General features: G+C 50.0%; 6 protein-coding genes across 6 annotated transcripts; 2 read left to right on the plus strand and 4 right to left on the minus strand.

Moving 5' to 3' along the window:
* Positions 1–246: 246 nt before the first annotated feature.
* N7519_011619 (putative GTPase activating protein (Gyp3)) lies at positions 247–2,718 on the plus strand (the record flags this gene model as incomplete). Its single annotated transcript, XM_057298392.1, has 1 exon — positions 247–2,718. One exon carries the CDS (start codon positions 247–249, stop codon positions 2,716–2,718), a length of 2,472 nt encoding a protein of 823 aa, XP_057146274.1.
* A 1,069-nt stretch (positions 2,719–3,787) lies between these two features.
* N7519_011620 (choline transporter-like family protein) lies at positions 3,788–5,468 on the plus strand (the record flags this gene model as incomplete). The annotated part of the gene is made up of 2 exons (XM_057298393.1): positions 3,788–4,066; positions 4,122–5,468. 2 exons carry the CDS (start codon positions 3,788–3,790, stop codon positions 5,466–5,468), a joined length of 1,626 nt encoding a protein of 541 aa, XP_057146275.1.
* A 314-nt stretch (positions 5,469–5,782) lies between these two features.
* N7519_011621 (uncharacterized protein) lies at positions 5,783–6,521 on the minus strand (the record flags this gene model as incomplete). The annotated part of the gene is made up of 2 exons (XM_057298394.1): positions 5,783–6,391; positions 6,447–6,521. 2 exons carry the CDS (start codon positions 6,519–6,521, stop codon positions 5,783–5,785), a joined length of 684 nt encoding a protein of 227 aa, XP_057146276.1.
* Positions 6,522–9,777: 3,256 nt separating this feature from the next.
* N7519_011622 (uncharacterized protein) lies at positions 9,778–11,541 on the minus strand (the record flags this gene model as incomplete). The annotated part of the gene is made up of 2 exons (XM_057298395.1): positions 9,778–11,029; positions 11,078–11,541. 2 exons carry the CDS (start codon positions 11,539–11,541, stop codon positions 9,778–9,780), a joined length of 1,716 nt encoding a protein of 571 aa, XP_057146277.1.
* Positions 11,542–12,487: 946 nt separating this feature from the next.
* N7519_011623 (putative quinol monooxygenase) lies at positions 12,488–12,844 on the minus strand (the record flags this gene model as incomplete). Its single annotated transcript, XM_057298396.1, has 2 exons — positions 12,488–12,774; positions 12,823–12,844. 2 exons carry the CDS (start codon positions 12,842–12,844, stop codon positions 12,488–12,490), a joined length of 309 nt encoding a protein of 102 aa, XP_057146278.1.
* A 266-nt stretch (positions 12,845–13,110) lies between these two features.
* On the minus strand, positions 13,111–14,676 carry N7519_011624 (bifunctional AAA family ATPase chaperone/translocase BCS1; the record flags this gene model as incomplete). The annotated part of the gene is made up of 2 exons (XM_057298397.1): positions 13,111–14,475; positions 14,536–14,676. The coding sequence occupies 2 exons, from the start codon at positions 14,674–14,676 to the stop codon at positions 13,111–13,113; spliced, it is 1,506 nt and encodes a 501-aa protein (XP_057146279.1).
* Between the last annotated feature and the right edge of the window lie 27 nt (positions 14,677–14,703).

Raw genomic sequence — 14,703 nt, forward strand, 5'->3', positions numbered from 1 at the left:
ATTTTGCTTCAACTGCGCCTGTTTCACTTTTCCTTTTTCCACTGTCCTCTGGCAGGCTGTCTCCCAATTTGGTCTCTCAGCTATTGTCTCTCGTTTCTCCAAATTCGGCATTCATTTCTCTAGCCCCTCGGCACTCTCTTTTGTTGTGATCCCTTTCTTCCGGCCCGGATCTTTATGGTTATCAATCGATAGCTCTCCTTCAGCGATAACAAATGTCCAGCGTGAACTCGGTGCGAAATCGTGGCCATGGTCACAGAAAACGTGAATCCTCGATATCCGCCTCCCTCGGCTGATTTCGACCTTCCTGGCCGGCACAGGGGCCCTTACCCACCCCGATTGGCATCTTTAGTCGATCCACGCGCGCGAACCGCAAATTCCGACCCGAGATCCTCACCTCACTCTCCCCACTCTGCACCTCGCCAGCGATCGCGTTCGCCTCTGCCGCGGCATCACAATCCTCATCAATATCCGTGGCCGCCTACTCCGCCACACCATGGCCCCTCGCATGGTACGAGGAGCGAATGGAAAACTCCTAGACCTACCGGTCGCCCTCGACTCTACGCCACACCACCTGAAACCCATCCTCCGAACTGGCATGCGCGAGATGACTTCGAACGGCCGCATCGAAAAGCTGTTCCTGCGCGAGGCGGGCTCCGGATATCTATGTCAACATCTAGGTTGAATAATAGACGGCCAAGGACGCAGGAATCCATCGAGCGCCGCCCACAGGATTTGAGCCCCCAGGGACACCCCATGTCACACTTCCCAACAAACGGACCCGATGAAAATCCTCCCCGACCAAGCGTCAATTCGTCCGAAACCTGGCGCTCAAGCATTGAACAACAAAGCGGAACAGAGCGCAGCAGTGTCCTAACCAAGAGCAGCTCGATCACCGATCTTTCACCAGATACCCCCGACGCGCCTTATGGGATGGATAATGGGATGAGTGTCGAAGACGCGATTTCCATGTATCTTGATGGCTTCAGCGACGTGACTGAAGAGCCTGGATCGCCGAAATCCCATGCAGGGAGTAAAGCGCCATCAGTGACACCCCCGCCATCACGCGATTCACACCTACATGAAGTACACCCACTAGAATTTCCGTCGCTGGGCGACGTTCCGCCGATACCCTCGATGCCAGAATTTCCCACGCCGCAAGATAAAAGGCTAGACTCGTTGTTTTTGCCAAACTCGACTTATTCCGAACCCACACCCATACCGCCCATACTCCCAGAATCCCCGCCAGAATCCACACCGTTGGAACCTGGACAGCCAGAAGATCCACCGGAACCAGACCCATCAGACCCTGCTATTCCAGACTCTCCGCGCGATCCCACTCCCTCCGCATCGCCGGTAGCTGAGGTGTCTGAAGTGAATCCTGTACACCAACGACAGCCCTCGAGGAAAGTGTTTATTCCGGGGTTGGTGCCGCCAGAACTCCGCTCTGGAAACGGAGCTCGAGACGATTACGGATTTCGCAAAGCTACGCAATATGTAAGCCTGGATGAATACGAGGCATGGAAAGGGTCCTACTCCAACCATGTGAAGCAGCGGAGAGCCAAATGGTGTGAATTGCTCAAGGAGCACGGGCTACCCACGTCAAAACCCACAACATTCCCGCCGCAGTCTTCGAAGGTCAAACGATTTGTTCGCAAAGGAATTCCTCCCGAGTTCCGAGGTGCAGCTTGGTTCTATTATGCCGGCGGGTACGAGCTTTTGAACCGGAACATTGGCCAGTATGATGAACTTGTTGCGAAGGCCATGAGCTCACCGAGTAACGACGACAAGGAGCACATCGAGCGTGATCTCCACCGCACATTTCCTGACAACCTCCATTTCAAACCGGAGGTCAGCCAGCAAGCAGAACCTTCTGGTAGCAGCAATCCGAACTATTCTAATGTCACGACTGAGACGCAGATGATCCAATCTCTACGCCGGGTTCTGTATGCTTATGCCCTGCATAACCCGAAAATCGGATATACCCAGTCTCTGAATTTCATCACGGGAATGCTCCTTCTTTTCCTCCCCGAGGAAAAGGCATTCTGGATGCTGCATATCATTGCCGCAGACTACTTGCCTGGAACCCATGAAATCAGTCTGGAAGGTGCCAACATTGACCTCTGGATTCTCATGGTCCTGCTCAGGGACTCCATGCCGGGTATCTATTCCAAGATCGCTTCCATGGGAGGAACACCGTCCGGACGGGGCAAAATGCCTCCTTTGACAGTGAACTCTCGCCTGCCGGACATAACCCTGGGACTGACTAACTGGCTTATGTCGGTCTTTATCGGGAGTTTACCTCTAGAAACCACTCTCCGAGTTTGGGATGTTTTCTTCTATGAGGGCTCCAAGACTTTCTTCCGAGTGTCTTTGGCAATCTTCAAAGCGTGCGAGAAGGACATACTCGGCGTGACAGACCCCATGGAGGCATTCCAGATCGTCCAAACCATCCCTAAAAAACTGCTGGATGCCAACACGTTGATGGATGAATGTTTCGTGCGTCGAAACCGCGTCGGACAAGGTCGTATTGAGGAACTTCGAGCTCAACGCCGGACGGCTGTCCGCGAAGAGAAGCTGCGACGATCAGTAGCCTTCGGTAAAGGTCAACTCCATTCTGGGACGGATGACTTCACCGGCCGAAGCCGCACACCAATACCGGGCCTCGAGCACCGGGTCGTCGGTTCCTGGCGTCACTTGAAACAGCATGCATTTCGATAAGCGAATGATCATCCCGGAGTTCATGTCTGTTGGGCGTCGTTCTCAGACAGGGGGCCCTTTGGGTTATCTCCTTAATGCCCGTAATCGTAATTGTGAAGTCGATGTGGTTTAGCGAGGGCAGTTGTCTGCATTATAGGCGTCTTGGCTTCGAAGGGCGAAATGGGGGGGGAATCGAGCATTTATGGCATTTATTTTCTTGCATTTGTACATATAACCTTGGAAATTACAAACGCATCTAAGTTCTGTGCCAAGCAGGCAACAGACTTGGCAATTCTCGAATTTCAAGTCATCCTGGGCAGTTTCGGCAGTATCCCTATAGGGCTGTAATACCAGGATACCAGGAGATAACTTGAATATTACAAGACAAAAGCTGGCAAACTATGATTCGTCGTTTAAGCCCCTTGTTTGGCTTTGCAAATTTCCTACATATTTCTGATGGAGAGGTTGACTTGATTTGGACATGTCCTCTTTCAGTATAAATTGAGAGTTGATAAGGTTGTAGGACTGAGATATAAGGGATAAAGAATCGGTATATTCAGGATACAACAGGTAATTAAGGAACTCGGAGAGTTATGTTCCTAAATAGACAACAATCAGAGATCCTATCTACAAATTTGATATCATATAAAATATGGTACCGAATTCTCTCCCCACCCGCTCTTACCAATTTCCGGTCCAAGCTGCATTTTGGGTTTCCATTGTACATATGCATTCCACATGGTATACATATGTCCTCTTGCTTGGAATCTGAATGAAATCAGTTCGTCACACCATATATAAAGAGGGGATCGAATCCTTCCAACTTAGTACTATGAGAAGAATTGCGCTAAACCAGTTGGAAGATAGAAAAACATGTCTGAAACTTACTAGCGCCTTTCTTAGTGCCTTGAGTGGATCCTTAGGTTCGATCGGCGATCCCAGGTAGGGCTGCTCCAAGGGCTCATTTGAGTTCCCGATCGAAGATTTCCGGCTGTTTTGGTTCCATGTCGTCACCAGTCTAAAAACCCTTGCTTCCCCTTTTTTGTCTTTTTCCTTTTTGGTATTTTCCCCTTCTCTCAGCTTCACAGACATGAGTGGACAGGCTGCCAGCTATTATAACGAGGGCCTCCCTCAGGGCCAGCCCCAGCCCAACTATGGGAACTATCAACAGCCAAATGCTCCGCCTGCGCCATACCCACAGCCAAATTACCCGCAGCCGAATTACCAGCAGCCTACCTATCAGCAACCTCCACCTGAGCCCAAACCAGCGCCGCAGTACTATCAAAATGTCCCAGAGTCCGGATATAGCTTTGACCAGGCGTTCAAGATCGAGAAGCCCAAGTGGAATGATCTGTGGGCAGGTCTCTTGGTAAGTTTGGCCGTGTCGCACTCACAACTCCCTTCAAAACTGACTTGTTACACAGTTGATCGCTGTCTTCCTCGGCTATGTCGCCGTGTCAGGACTTACCATCCACAAGTATGCCACCGACAAAGGCTTCAATGGAGGAGGAATCTACGACTCGGCCAATGATTTCTCCCTGGACACCAACACCCTCGTTCTATTCGTCTTCGTCCTCGTCGTCGCCCTAGTCTTATCTTTCCTCTATTTCATGGGTGCAAGACACTTCACCAAGACCTTCATCTGGGCGACCGGCATTCTCAACATCGTTTTCGCCCTCGCAACGGGAATCTACTACATCGCGCGCAAGCAATACGGAGGTGGCATTGTGTTCCTCCTCTTCGGCGTCTTCGCAATCATCTGTTTCATCAGCTGGATCCCGCGTATCCCCTTCACTGCCTTTATGCTCCAGACCGCCATGGACGTAGCCCGCGGCTACGGACACATCTTCCTAGTCAGCGCGATAGGCGGAATCGTCACAGTCGCTTTCGCTGCTTGGTTCTCCGTCACTATGGTCTCGATCTACGTAGCCTACGAGCCCGATTCCAGCGGCATCAACCCATCGTGCGCGAATGGCGGCTGCAGCAGAGCCAAGGTCATCGGCCTTGTCGTCTACGCGACCTTCGCCATGTACTGGGTCAGTGAGTGGATCAAGAACACCGTGCACACCACCGTCGCGGGTGTCTACGGCTCCTGGTACTTCTTCAGCAAGTCCGCCGGCGGCATGCCCAAGGGCTCAACCCGTGGTGCCTTCCGTCGCGCGACTACATACTCCTTCGGCAGTATCAGTTTCGGCAGTCTGATCATCGCGTTCATCAACATGTTGCGGCAGGCGTGCTCGATCGCGCAGCGACATGAGGCTGCGGAGGGTAACTTGGTCAGCAGTATCTTCATTTGGATTTTGGGATGTTTCATCTCGCTGCTGGACTGGCTCGTTACCCTTTTCAACCGCTACGCGTTCTGTCACATCGCGTTGTACGGAAAGGCTTATATCCCTGCTGCGAAGGATACCTGGGCTATGATGCGTGATCGCGGAATTGATGCGCTCGTGCAAGACTGCCTGATGGGTCCGGTGTTGACTATGGGCTCGACTTTTGTCGCCTATGTCTGTGCGCTGTTGTCCTATCTCTATCTGCAGTTCACCAACCCCGCGTACAACCGGGATGGTAACTTCACTGCCGTCATCATGGCTTTCGCTTTCTTGATTGGTTTGCAGATCTGCCAGATATTCATGACTCCTATTGGTAGTGGCGTCGAGACTATCTTCGTGGCTATGGCCTGGGATCCCCAGGTCATGATCAATGACCACCCGGATATCTACTACAAGCTGGTGCAGCTTTACCCTAAGGTTCAGCAGGCGGTCCATGCTTAGGTTCCCTGGACGCAACGCAAGGGTCTTGAAGTTCGACCGCAATGGTTCAATCTCTGTCCACAGGCGGAATCTTTATCCGTGTTTTTATCGCTGTTACGAATGATCAACACAAATTGGTGCACGTTAATTAATTGAAGATACTTCACGACCAATATCATTGCAACCATGTTTCATGTATCATTATCACTCAATCAAAACTATCTGAAATTCCAATCTCCAAGAGAATATTCCAATATAAACTACTGAACCCAATACCGAAGTGAACCTAGAATCACCCTCCCAAACCAAACCCTCAAACAGATACTCAGTCAAACTTACAAAGCAACCATAACAGCCATAACAGCCGCAACCCCAAGCCCGGCAACACCCCCATGCACCTCAGCACCCGCCACGGCAGCCCCCTGGAAAGGCGAGAAACGCGTCGGATCAACGCCAGAAGGCACAGCCGAAGAAGTCGGCCCAGAAATTTTTGAACCAAACGACGACGAAGCCGCACCACCCATCAAACCATGTCCACGACCAGGCGTCGAAGATGCCATAGAAGCCATACTACTCGACGCCGGGATATCGACGGGAATCTGCGAGATATGCAGGGGTCTCTCGGGGACAGGCGTGTTCTTGCAGCTGCAGTCTGTGCGTGTCTCGGTTACGTAGACGACGTGCGGAGCAGCCTCCGCGCGCTTGTTGGCTGGTTGCATGGGTCTGCTTGCGTGTCTGGCTGGTTCGGGTTCGTCGGTGTCGGAGTCGGTGTCGGAATCGCAGAGGGTGGATGCTAGGGTGCTTAGGTCGAGGCCGGTGCAGGCGGGGTCGGATGAGGTTGTTAGGGTTTCCAGGGCGGATTTGTTGGCACAGAAGCATTCTTGGGAGGTCTTGTCTTTGCAGCTTGTGAAGGCTGATGTGTCGATGTTGCCGATTGCGGCGCTCTGGAGGTTGTTAGCGTTTGTTTTGGTGGTTTAAGGGTTGGGTTGGGGTTCTTACGGCGCATTTGAGGTAGTCCTCGGTTGATTGGGCTAGGGCGCCTACGGCGAGGAGTGAGGTGATGAAGTAGCGCATTCTTGATTTGTTGTGTTGTTCTTGGAGAAGAGGTGTTTGTTGGCTTGGAGTGGTACGAGAGCGATGTCTAGTATATAATAGAACAAGCTATGGACAGACGGCCGGCCGGGTCGAGAAATACTCTGTGCTTTTATGTACAATTGGATTCTCTTGTCAGAGTAAACATTTGCTTTGACATCACATCCCTTCATCCCTGCTGAGGGGTGAATGGAGTTTGTGACGTCCAGGAATCTGACGGTGGATAGTTCCCGATATAGTGACGGTGCTTGTCTTAAGAGATAAGCTTCAAGTGGTATTTTGATTGGACTCCTACGAGACCACAAACGCTTGATCCTCTGCTACTTGTATTGGAATGATAGAAGAATGTGCCAGATGCCACGTCCCTGTGGCGTTCCTGGTGTATCCCTAGGTCCCTTATACTCGGAGGAATGTTGGATTGAAAGATCAAGGGAGGGCCTCATTTTTCCGTTTCATCAATCTTCAACGTCTAAAAGAAGGGGATTTACCGGTCAATTGTGGCCAAATCAAGAGAGTTACGGCTACATCGACATTTGCATGTGATGTCCAACCTTAGAGGTGTCGAAAGTACAGCCATTTCGAAGAATTCAATGACCTAGCTACATAAATATGTAAGGTTTCTATTCCTTTCTTTTAGTGTTTTTACGAATGCTACCTTACTTTTACATCTCCAGTGTGCGTAATTTGTACAGATGCAACATACAACGAACATAATAATCAATAGGCACTCAAGGGGAATAATGTGATCGTCAAGAGCATCATGTACGCTATGAATCCTCTGGAGGATCGTCAGGAGCATCCTCAGGAGCATCATGTACGCTAGGAATCCTCTAGAGGATTTCGAGATCTAAACACCTTTAAAGTAATGTACGGCCTGTATACGATCAAAATATACAGACGAATATCCACACAATCTCAAAAACAGAATCTGCACCCGTATTGTGAATTTGGAGCTGCCATAAAAACTTTCGCTCCATCTACCTAGGTCGGTATCCTCCCCTAGAATCCTCCCCCGGAATCATGTTGAACCATCTTATGCTTCCTGGCCCAAAGTATGTAGTTGATCATAATCGCTAGCCAACATGTCCTTTATCACTCCATGTCTGAACTCGTACCTGGGGCATGGGTGAGTCACTTGTGGGGGGGACGGAGAGCGACGAGGACGAGGACGACGAGCGAAGAGGTTCAAGCGATAGGGACCTGTATGGAGGGCTGGATCAGTCGATATTGAGTTCTCCGGGCCGGATATGATGCGATGGGGGTGCTAAATTGACCACTTGTGGACCGGATATTGTAATACTGGACTGTGAGGATAGGCATGCAAATTGATTGTTTCAAATGACAAAGATCGGATAGGGCATGTAGACAGGTAATGTGTACGGCTCGCCCATACATCGAACATTCGTATAAAAATTCCGACTCCCGAGGCGCTTAAACTCCACAAAATCTAGGTCGATTCTTAGGTTGTCGAGTGCGCACCACTGAGCTGCTGTTAAGATGGCCTCGTGACAGTCTGTTTCTCCGAGTACCACAGAATTGGGGCTCCTGCAAAGGACATAAGGCTCCCTCTGCTGATTTTGGAATCACCCTTAAACTCGTGTCCAGGCACAGAACCAACTCTTCCCGCCCTTCTTTCGATATGCGAGCTCTTTAATAATTGCGCATCAACTGTACCAAGCTTGCCATCAATCGTTGACCCACTCAACCATACGCCGGGAGTCTTCCCCATGGTCTTCTGGAAAATCGCCGCTCGCAGAAGATAGCGGTAGGCAGTTGGTCCGTTCGACTGGTAATTGGGCGGGTCCCCAAGTTGTATTTTATATAACGGGTGCCATGTCCTACGCCAGAACAGAACGGGTTGTTGACGGTATCTGGGACAGCGTCCTCGTCGGAAGAACGTTCGAAGTTTGGCCATGGCACCAATCTGCCGACGAAATCCACCTTGTGTATTGCACCGCTGGTGGTATGGTTCTGGCCTATTCTGAGTGGTGGAAGAGATTCAAGTAGCAGATCTCGGGATGGTAGATGGATGATGTGCATGTTGCAGAATAGCGAACCACCAAGCTAGACTGTCCAACATGCGGCCTCCAATCTGTTGGTCTATATAGGATCAGCGACAGTGCGAAAAACGGCGGCACAATCCATTCGCCGTTCCTTTGCAAATGAGAATTCAAGGATTGCCTGGTGTCTGGGAATCCGAAAGTATGGAAAATACTCAAATTCTCTGGCGACTTACAGAGACAGATCAAGGCTGTACTGTGTCAACGAGCGCTCCGAAGAGGAATTTGTTTGAAGATTCGGAGGAAGGCGGCATCGTCGTAGTCTTCGGCACCTACTTGTAGAGACATCTATCGGCGGTGTACAAGGGGCGCGCATGCCAGCGTCGAAATCCCCTTGGGTAACCAGACTTTTGATGCTCATTCAGGCAGGATGTCATGCTCAAGGCCCATAGATTATACGACAGCACAGCTCGGATACCGAGTAAGAGTTGACCCAAGAGACATAACTTCCCGCTGTCACGGGGGCGCTTTTCAGTGTAGGTACCACCATGGTCCACACATAGTGATATAATGGAGCGCTGTTGGTCCTTAACTTTGAGGGTTTTTGGGGACAACGCTGTGGGTGGATATAGAATGGCCCTATGTTGGGCTTCTCCAGATTTAAGGCTGTGGGGATGTATAAGTATAAAGAGTATAAGGATATGCCCGTAGTGTTTATATCGTATATTCCATAATTATTGAAGAAGAGAAAAGGAAGAGAAAGTGGGTGGCAGAGTGCGATATATAAGTCTTTCTGGGAGGCCTCCATGCTTGTTCTTTGTTAATATGATTTCTAGCATCTCCATTGGCTCGTTTTATTTGCTGTTCTTCTAGTAAAGACAACATGGAGGAAGGCAGAGGCTGAATAGTAGATAGTAAAACAAAGTCCACATTCAAAGAATCAGGTCCAAACCCGCATTACCGTGGCGGTCCTAAAGAAACTGCCTTAAATACCTCTAACGGGGTTTACAAAGGCATGAATTACAGGTTCCACCGAACTTATAAAAGACCAAAAATGTCGTCAAAGAGAAATGATATAGGTATCGAGCATCATTACCTCGAACTATCAAATTGGGTATAACAGTAGAACTAAAGACCTAATCCAAACAACAAACCCAATCGCCTCCGAGCCCTTCAATAGAAAAGAAGAAATACAAAACTGACCAAAGACATAGAGAATATGAAGACCCAAGTCCAGCTCAGAACTTCTCACTGGTCACACACCGCGTTGAATTGACCAATACCCAAGCCAATATCTTCACAATTACCGTCAACCCCTTCACAATCATATCCAAGCCAAAGAACAGTATACGCAAGATAGTGCGAGTAATTCCAGGCAACTTCTTCCCCTCTCGCGACGAACTCTTCCCATATCGACCATACTTCTCCAAATCAAACTCCTCAACCACAATCTGCTTGTTCTTATTCTTCTTCGTGCTCCGACTACTTTCCTGCGGTCTGGGAGATGACTTGTTCCAGAATTTGAATCCACTTTTCTTTCCCGAGGCCTCTTTGGACTTCTTCTGCGCAGATTTAATCTGTGATGCCAGGTTCATGCTCTCTGCTGCGTCTTCGCGCTCAGCAACCGTCGTAATCAGTTTACCCTGGACGACGGGCAGTGAATAGGGTCCGAGAGTGTGGGAGGTCGGTGGTCTAGACGACTTCGGGGATCCGAGAACCATGTCTGCAAGGATGGGGTTCGTGGCTTCGTCTGAGACCGCGACTGCTAACATCGCAGCGACGAGAGAGTCGATGGCGTATAGAGAGGGGATAGTAGCGATTACAGCAGCCGGGGAAATCGACAATGTTTTCGTGGCGAAATCCAAGGATGCGAGTGGCTCGTCAAGGTCTGTGACGGGGAGTACGGATGTGCGTGCATTAGCAGCTTGCTGAGAGGCTTCCACGGCCGTTGAAGAGACGGGGCCAGTTACGATGATGGTCGGGGGTTGGCGAGGAGAGGCGTCGCTTGACGGTGCGGAGACGGTGATGTGCACCATCCCCGAAGACTGGGATCGCACGGGTGAGAGCGGGATTCCGGTGGCGCCAACAAGAGCGGCCGGGTTCTGTCTTGAGAGATAGGGGTGTCGTAGCTCGTATAGTCGTCGATGGCGGTTCCAGGAGAGGCGACAGGACTCTTGTGCTGCGGCTCGTTTGAGTGCATCGGTTTCTACTTCCGTTGTTTCGGCGCGAGTTAGATGGTGTTGTTTGCTGATCTCGTCGGCTTGGTCTATGGCTAACATGGCTGCTAGTCGAGAGAAGAGGAGGGTGACGAGTCCGTCGTTTGGATGCTCGCGGCGGATGCGGTCTTCGAGGCTCATCATCATGATTGGTACGTCGTGGTTTGGTCTGGAAGGATCACATCTGCTTAGGGATAGTTCGTTGGTTGAATATGTTTGTAGTGTGTAGAATGGGTTCTGGGAGTTTCCAAGGGTAAATGTAGCGGGTCCTGTTCTGGGAAATGTTAGTATTTATGTATATGTGGGAGGCATCAAGTCTTACTTTGTCATGCGTAGGTTCAATGTTCCAACAACATCTCGCATTCCCTGGCCATTGGCTGCTTCCCATAGCATCTTTAGTTCCTCCATAGATGAGTAGGTAACCTCCTCGGACTCCAAAGCCTCAGATGGGAAGTTGAGCACACTCGCAGGTACAGTCTTCGGCCCGAGAACATTGTCAATCTCAGTATTCGTCGTCAGGGTAAGCTTGGGAGGTTTCCGAGAAGACTTGACGGGCCGTGGGACATCTGGAAGCTGTGGATGATACACTTGCTGATTGAAAGGCAGTTTCGGATCAAACTGGGGAAACATTGACCTCATCGGGACTGAGGCAGCAGACGACTGCGATGACTGCGGAGAGACAGTAGACGCCGTAGTATGATGGCTGCTACTGCTGCTGCTCTGACTAGCATGTGAAGGCAATGCCTCATGGTTCATTTTCTTGGCTTGGCGATTCTGACTGTGCATGGACTGAGGAGATTTCGAATCGTTGGATGCCCCCGCCACAGGCGGGGATTTGGACCTTGAAGCATCACCCGGTGGGGGGAAATACTCTGGGTGTCTTCGATAATCTGCAGCAGCAAGGATTCAGTCTTGCCAGGATCCTTGATCTCCTCAAGAGGGATGGAAGAGGCTGGCTCAGATGTGGCTACTGGTTTTTTCCCTTTGCGAAATGGATTGTTCGATCTCTTTACCTCAGGCGATGGAGGTGGAAATAATTGAAATTGATTCATCTTGTCACTCATCAAAGCTATAAACAACAGAGCGCGAAAGCAGGGGGTCTCGACTGAGATATACCCCCATTCTCACCGAATATGTGCATAGGCCCGACCAAGCAGAGGACATGGTTTGTCGAGATGTGTGACAACCCTGCTGATACGGTGGGCGCTTAACCCATTGGGGGTGTGATTGGCCCCCATCCTGGGATGGGCACGTTCATATGCAGTAGCGGCGCTTCGATGCGGACTGGTGATTGGTGTTTGGACTATGAGGAATCTATATTTATCACAATCCGGAGATTATATTGGTTGGTTATTTTTGCAAGAAGTCGGGGAGTAAGCTCGTTTGGCCATAACCCTGTTGACCCTGGTCTCTGCATATTCGATCTGTCGGCTCCGAATATTCTTAAATGGATATTCTTAAATGGTTAAATTCAAAAGAATCACAATCAATAGGTTGCATGGTATATAATTAAACTCTTTGAAAGCGCCTAACCGAGGTTGCTATACAACATACAGCATCGAATGTCGTATATGCCACCCGGTCGCCTAAAAAAGCGTTGGTGATGATCCCTCGGGGAATATTTCAGATTTGGAAAAAGGACAATCATGAAACGGATGCTAATAGTGTTGAATAAGATATGGAATGCAATTCTATTTTAAAATCTTCTCTATTTCCCGAACAAATGGGTAATTTACATGGTAGAGCCCTCCAACTCCTCCAAGCGGTGCATATCCATATCCTTCTCCAACAGAGGAATGACGTAAGGGTCGAAAGTCTTCCAGTAGGGGTTGTTGAGGTGGTATTCCTGCGACGATTCCTGGGCGTAACGCTCGACGATGGTGAAGTCCTGCTTGTCGAAAACAGACTGCATCACGAACCAAGAGAGGGTTTCCTTATCGTTCGAGTAAACATTGGAGGCTTCAACAAGCTTGGCCTTGAGCTTGGAGATGGACTCTTCGTCCGGCTTGGCGCGGAGGTCTGCTGTTGTTAGTATGGGAAGTAGCAATGGTAGGGATATTCACATACGAACGACGATTGTGTAAACCATGATGGATGTTTAAGGTGGGGGGAATATGTAGGGGGATTGAGGGGTAATGGATTGAGACAGTTAAATATTCAATACTTAAATACTTTATGACATATTTAGTCCATCGGTGAGAGAATTCATGGTGGATCTATGTAAATCCCCGAGATTTACCCCTAGTGATCCCGGATCTGGTGGGATAAGCTTATTTCCACATTGTCTTGAATGTTACAATCCAGAATATGGCTGTCTATATATTTTAATGGTTTTATTTACATGATAGTGTACAATTACTCGTTCTTCCCTTGGTCTTGACCCAAGGCCTCAGTGTGCACACTGTAGGTCAGACCCTCCGCCATGGAAATCGCACCCTCCATGTTTCCCTTGTTATACAAGAATAACCCTTGGAGAGCAGCTGCGCTGGTGGTAATAGACCGATCAGCCTTGTTGCCCGATTCATCTTCAATCAAGCCAAGCTCCTGAAGCCGATCCAAGAAAAGTTTGCGATAAACCCCGTCCGTATCGAGATCTTGATAGAATCGATCCCATAGGCAGCCGACCTGGTAACGAGTCACTTCGCCCAAACGGACGGTCATATCCACACGCCCCGGGCGCACCAACGCCTCATCGAGTCGTTCAACGTGGTTGGTAGTAAGGAAAATGATGCGTTCCTCCGCACTGGCGACTCCATCAAGTGCATTGAGCAGTCCCGAGAAAGTCACATTAGCCCCGCGGTAACCATCTGCGTCGCTTTGCTCGCGGCGGTTCGAGAACGCGGCATCCACATCTTCCAACAGAACCAGCGTTCGATTGGGAACAATCGTGAGCAGATGATTTAACCGGTCATCGGTCAAGCCACGCTCGCTCAGGTTCAGAATGGCAATGTCGTAATCCAACTCGCCCGCCAGCGCCTGAATAAAAGAACTCTTGCCGGTACCCGGAGGACCATACAAAAGATATCCTCGTCGGTATGGAATTCCACGGTCGTGATACCATGATGAACTTGAAATGAAATCTTCCACATCTGCAACAACCCGTTCCTTGACTCCCTCATGGAGGATAACCGACTCCAATGGACGCTTCCGGCGTGGGTTTCCAAATGGTTTCCACTCGGTACCCCAGCTGTTATAGATTGTCGTCTTGCCTTCATGGCCCTTCGCGGCGTATGCATGGGCTTCGGTGAAGAGGTCCTCGAAAATGTGGCGTTGAGAATAAAGGGTGGTGAGGGTGATTGTCTCCCATGGCTTTCCAGTCTGAATGTCGCGGGACTTCGACTCGCGCATACGATTGACGAAGACAAACGCATTCTTGTACCGTAAAACGTGCTTCCCGGGCCCCGGGATCAGCGAAAAGTGTGTGTGTATTGCTCCGTTCGAATGTTCGACCTTCTGGGTTTGGATGGAGAGGTGGCGCATTCCGGGTGTGATCTTTTGGAGGAATCGGTCCATATAGGTAGAGCTATTCGCTGCAGCTTTGCTTGCATTGAGTTGTGACTGCTGGTAAAGAGTCATCCAGTGTAGAAACCACGGATAAGAGTCATCTTTGATGTTGATCTCGACGTCCACCAGCATCCGCCGGCGGAGAAGAGCAGCGCCATGTCGCACACCTTTCTGTGCAAAAGTCAACCCTGCTCCGAGACCTGCGAGGCCAAATCCCTAGCAAGATAACAATATTAGCACATTGCTGGAGGAGCGAAACACTGCCAGGTCTCATACCGCTGTGAACAAGGGATTATTCGTTAGCTGCGAGAGGAGGCTTCCGTCGCCTTTTTGCGCCGACTCTAGGGCCTGTGTTCTCTGCTGCAGAATCAGGTCGCCCGCTGACGGCGCAGCACTAGGGACCGCATTTGGCTCCATACCAAATCAACACTGTCGTGAAGATCG

The sequence above is a fragment of the Penicillium mononematosum genome (genome assembly GCF_028829835.1).
Source record: "Penicillium mononematosum strain IBT 11891 chromosome Unknown utg000005l:1.0-9366267.0:1.0-9372171.0, whole genome shotgun sequence".
Classification (NCBI taxonomy): domain Eukaryota; kingdom Fungi; phylum Ascomycota; class Eurotiomycetes; order Eurotiales; family Aspergillaceae; genus Penicillium; species Penicillium mononematosum.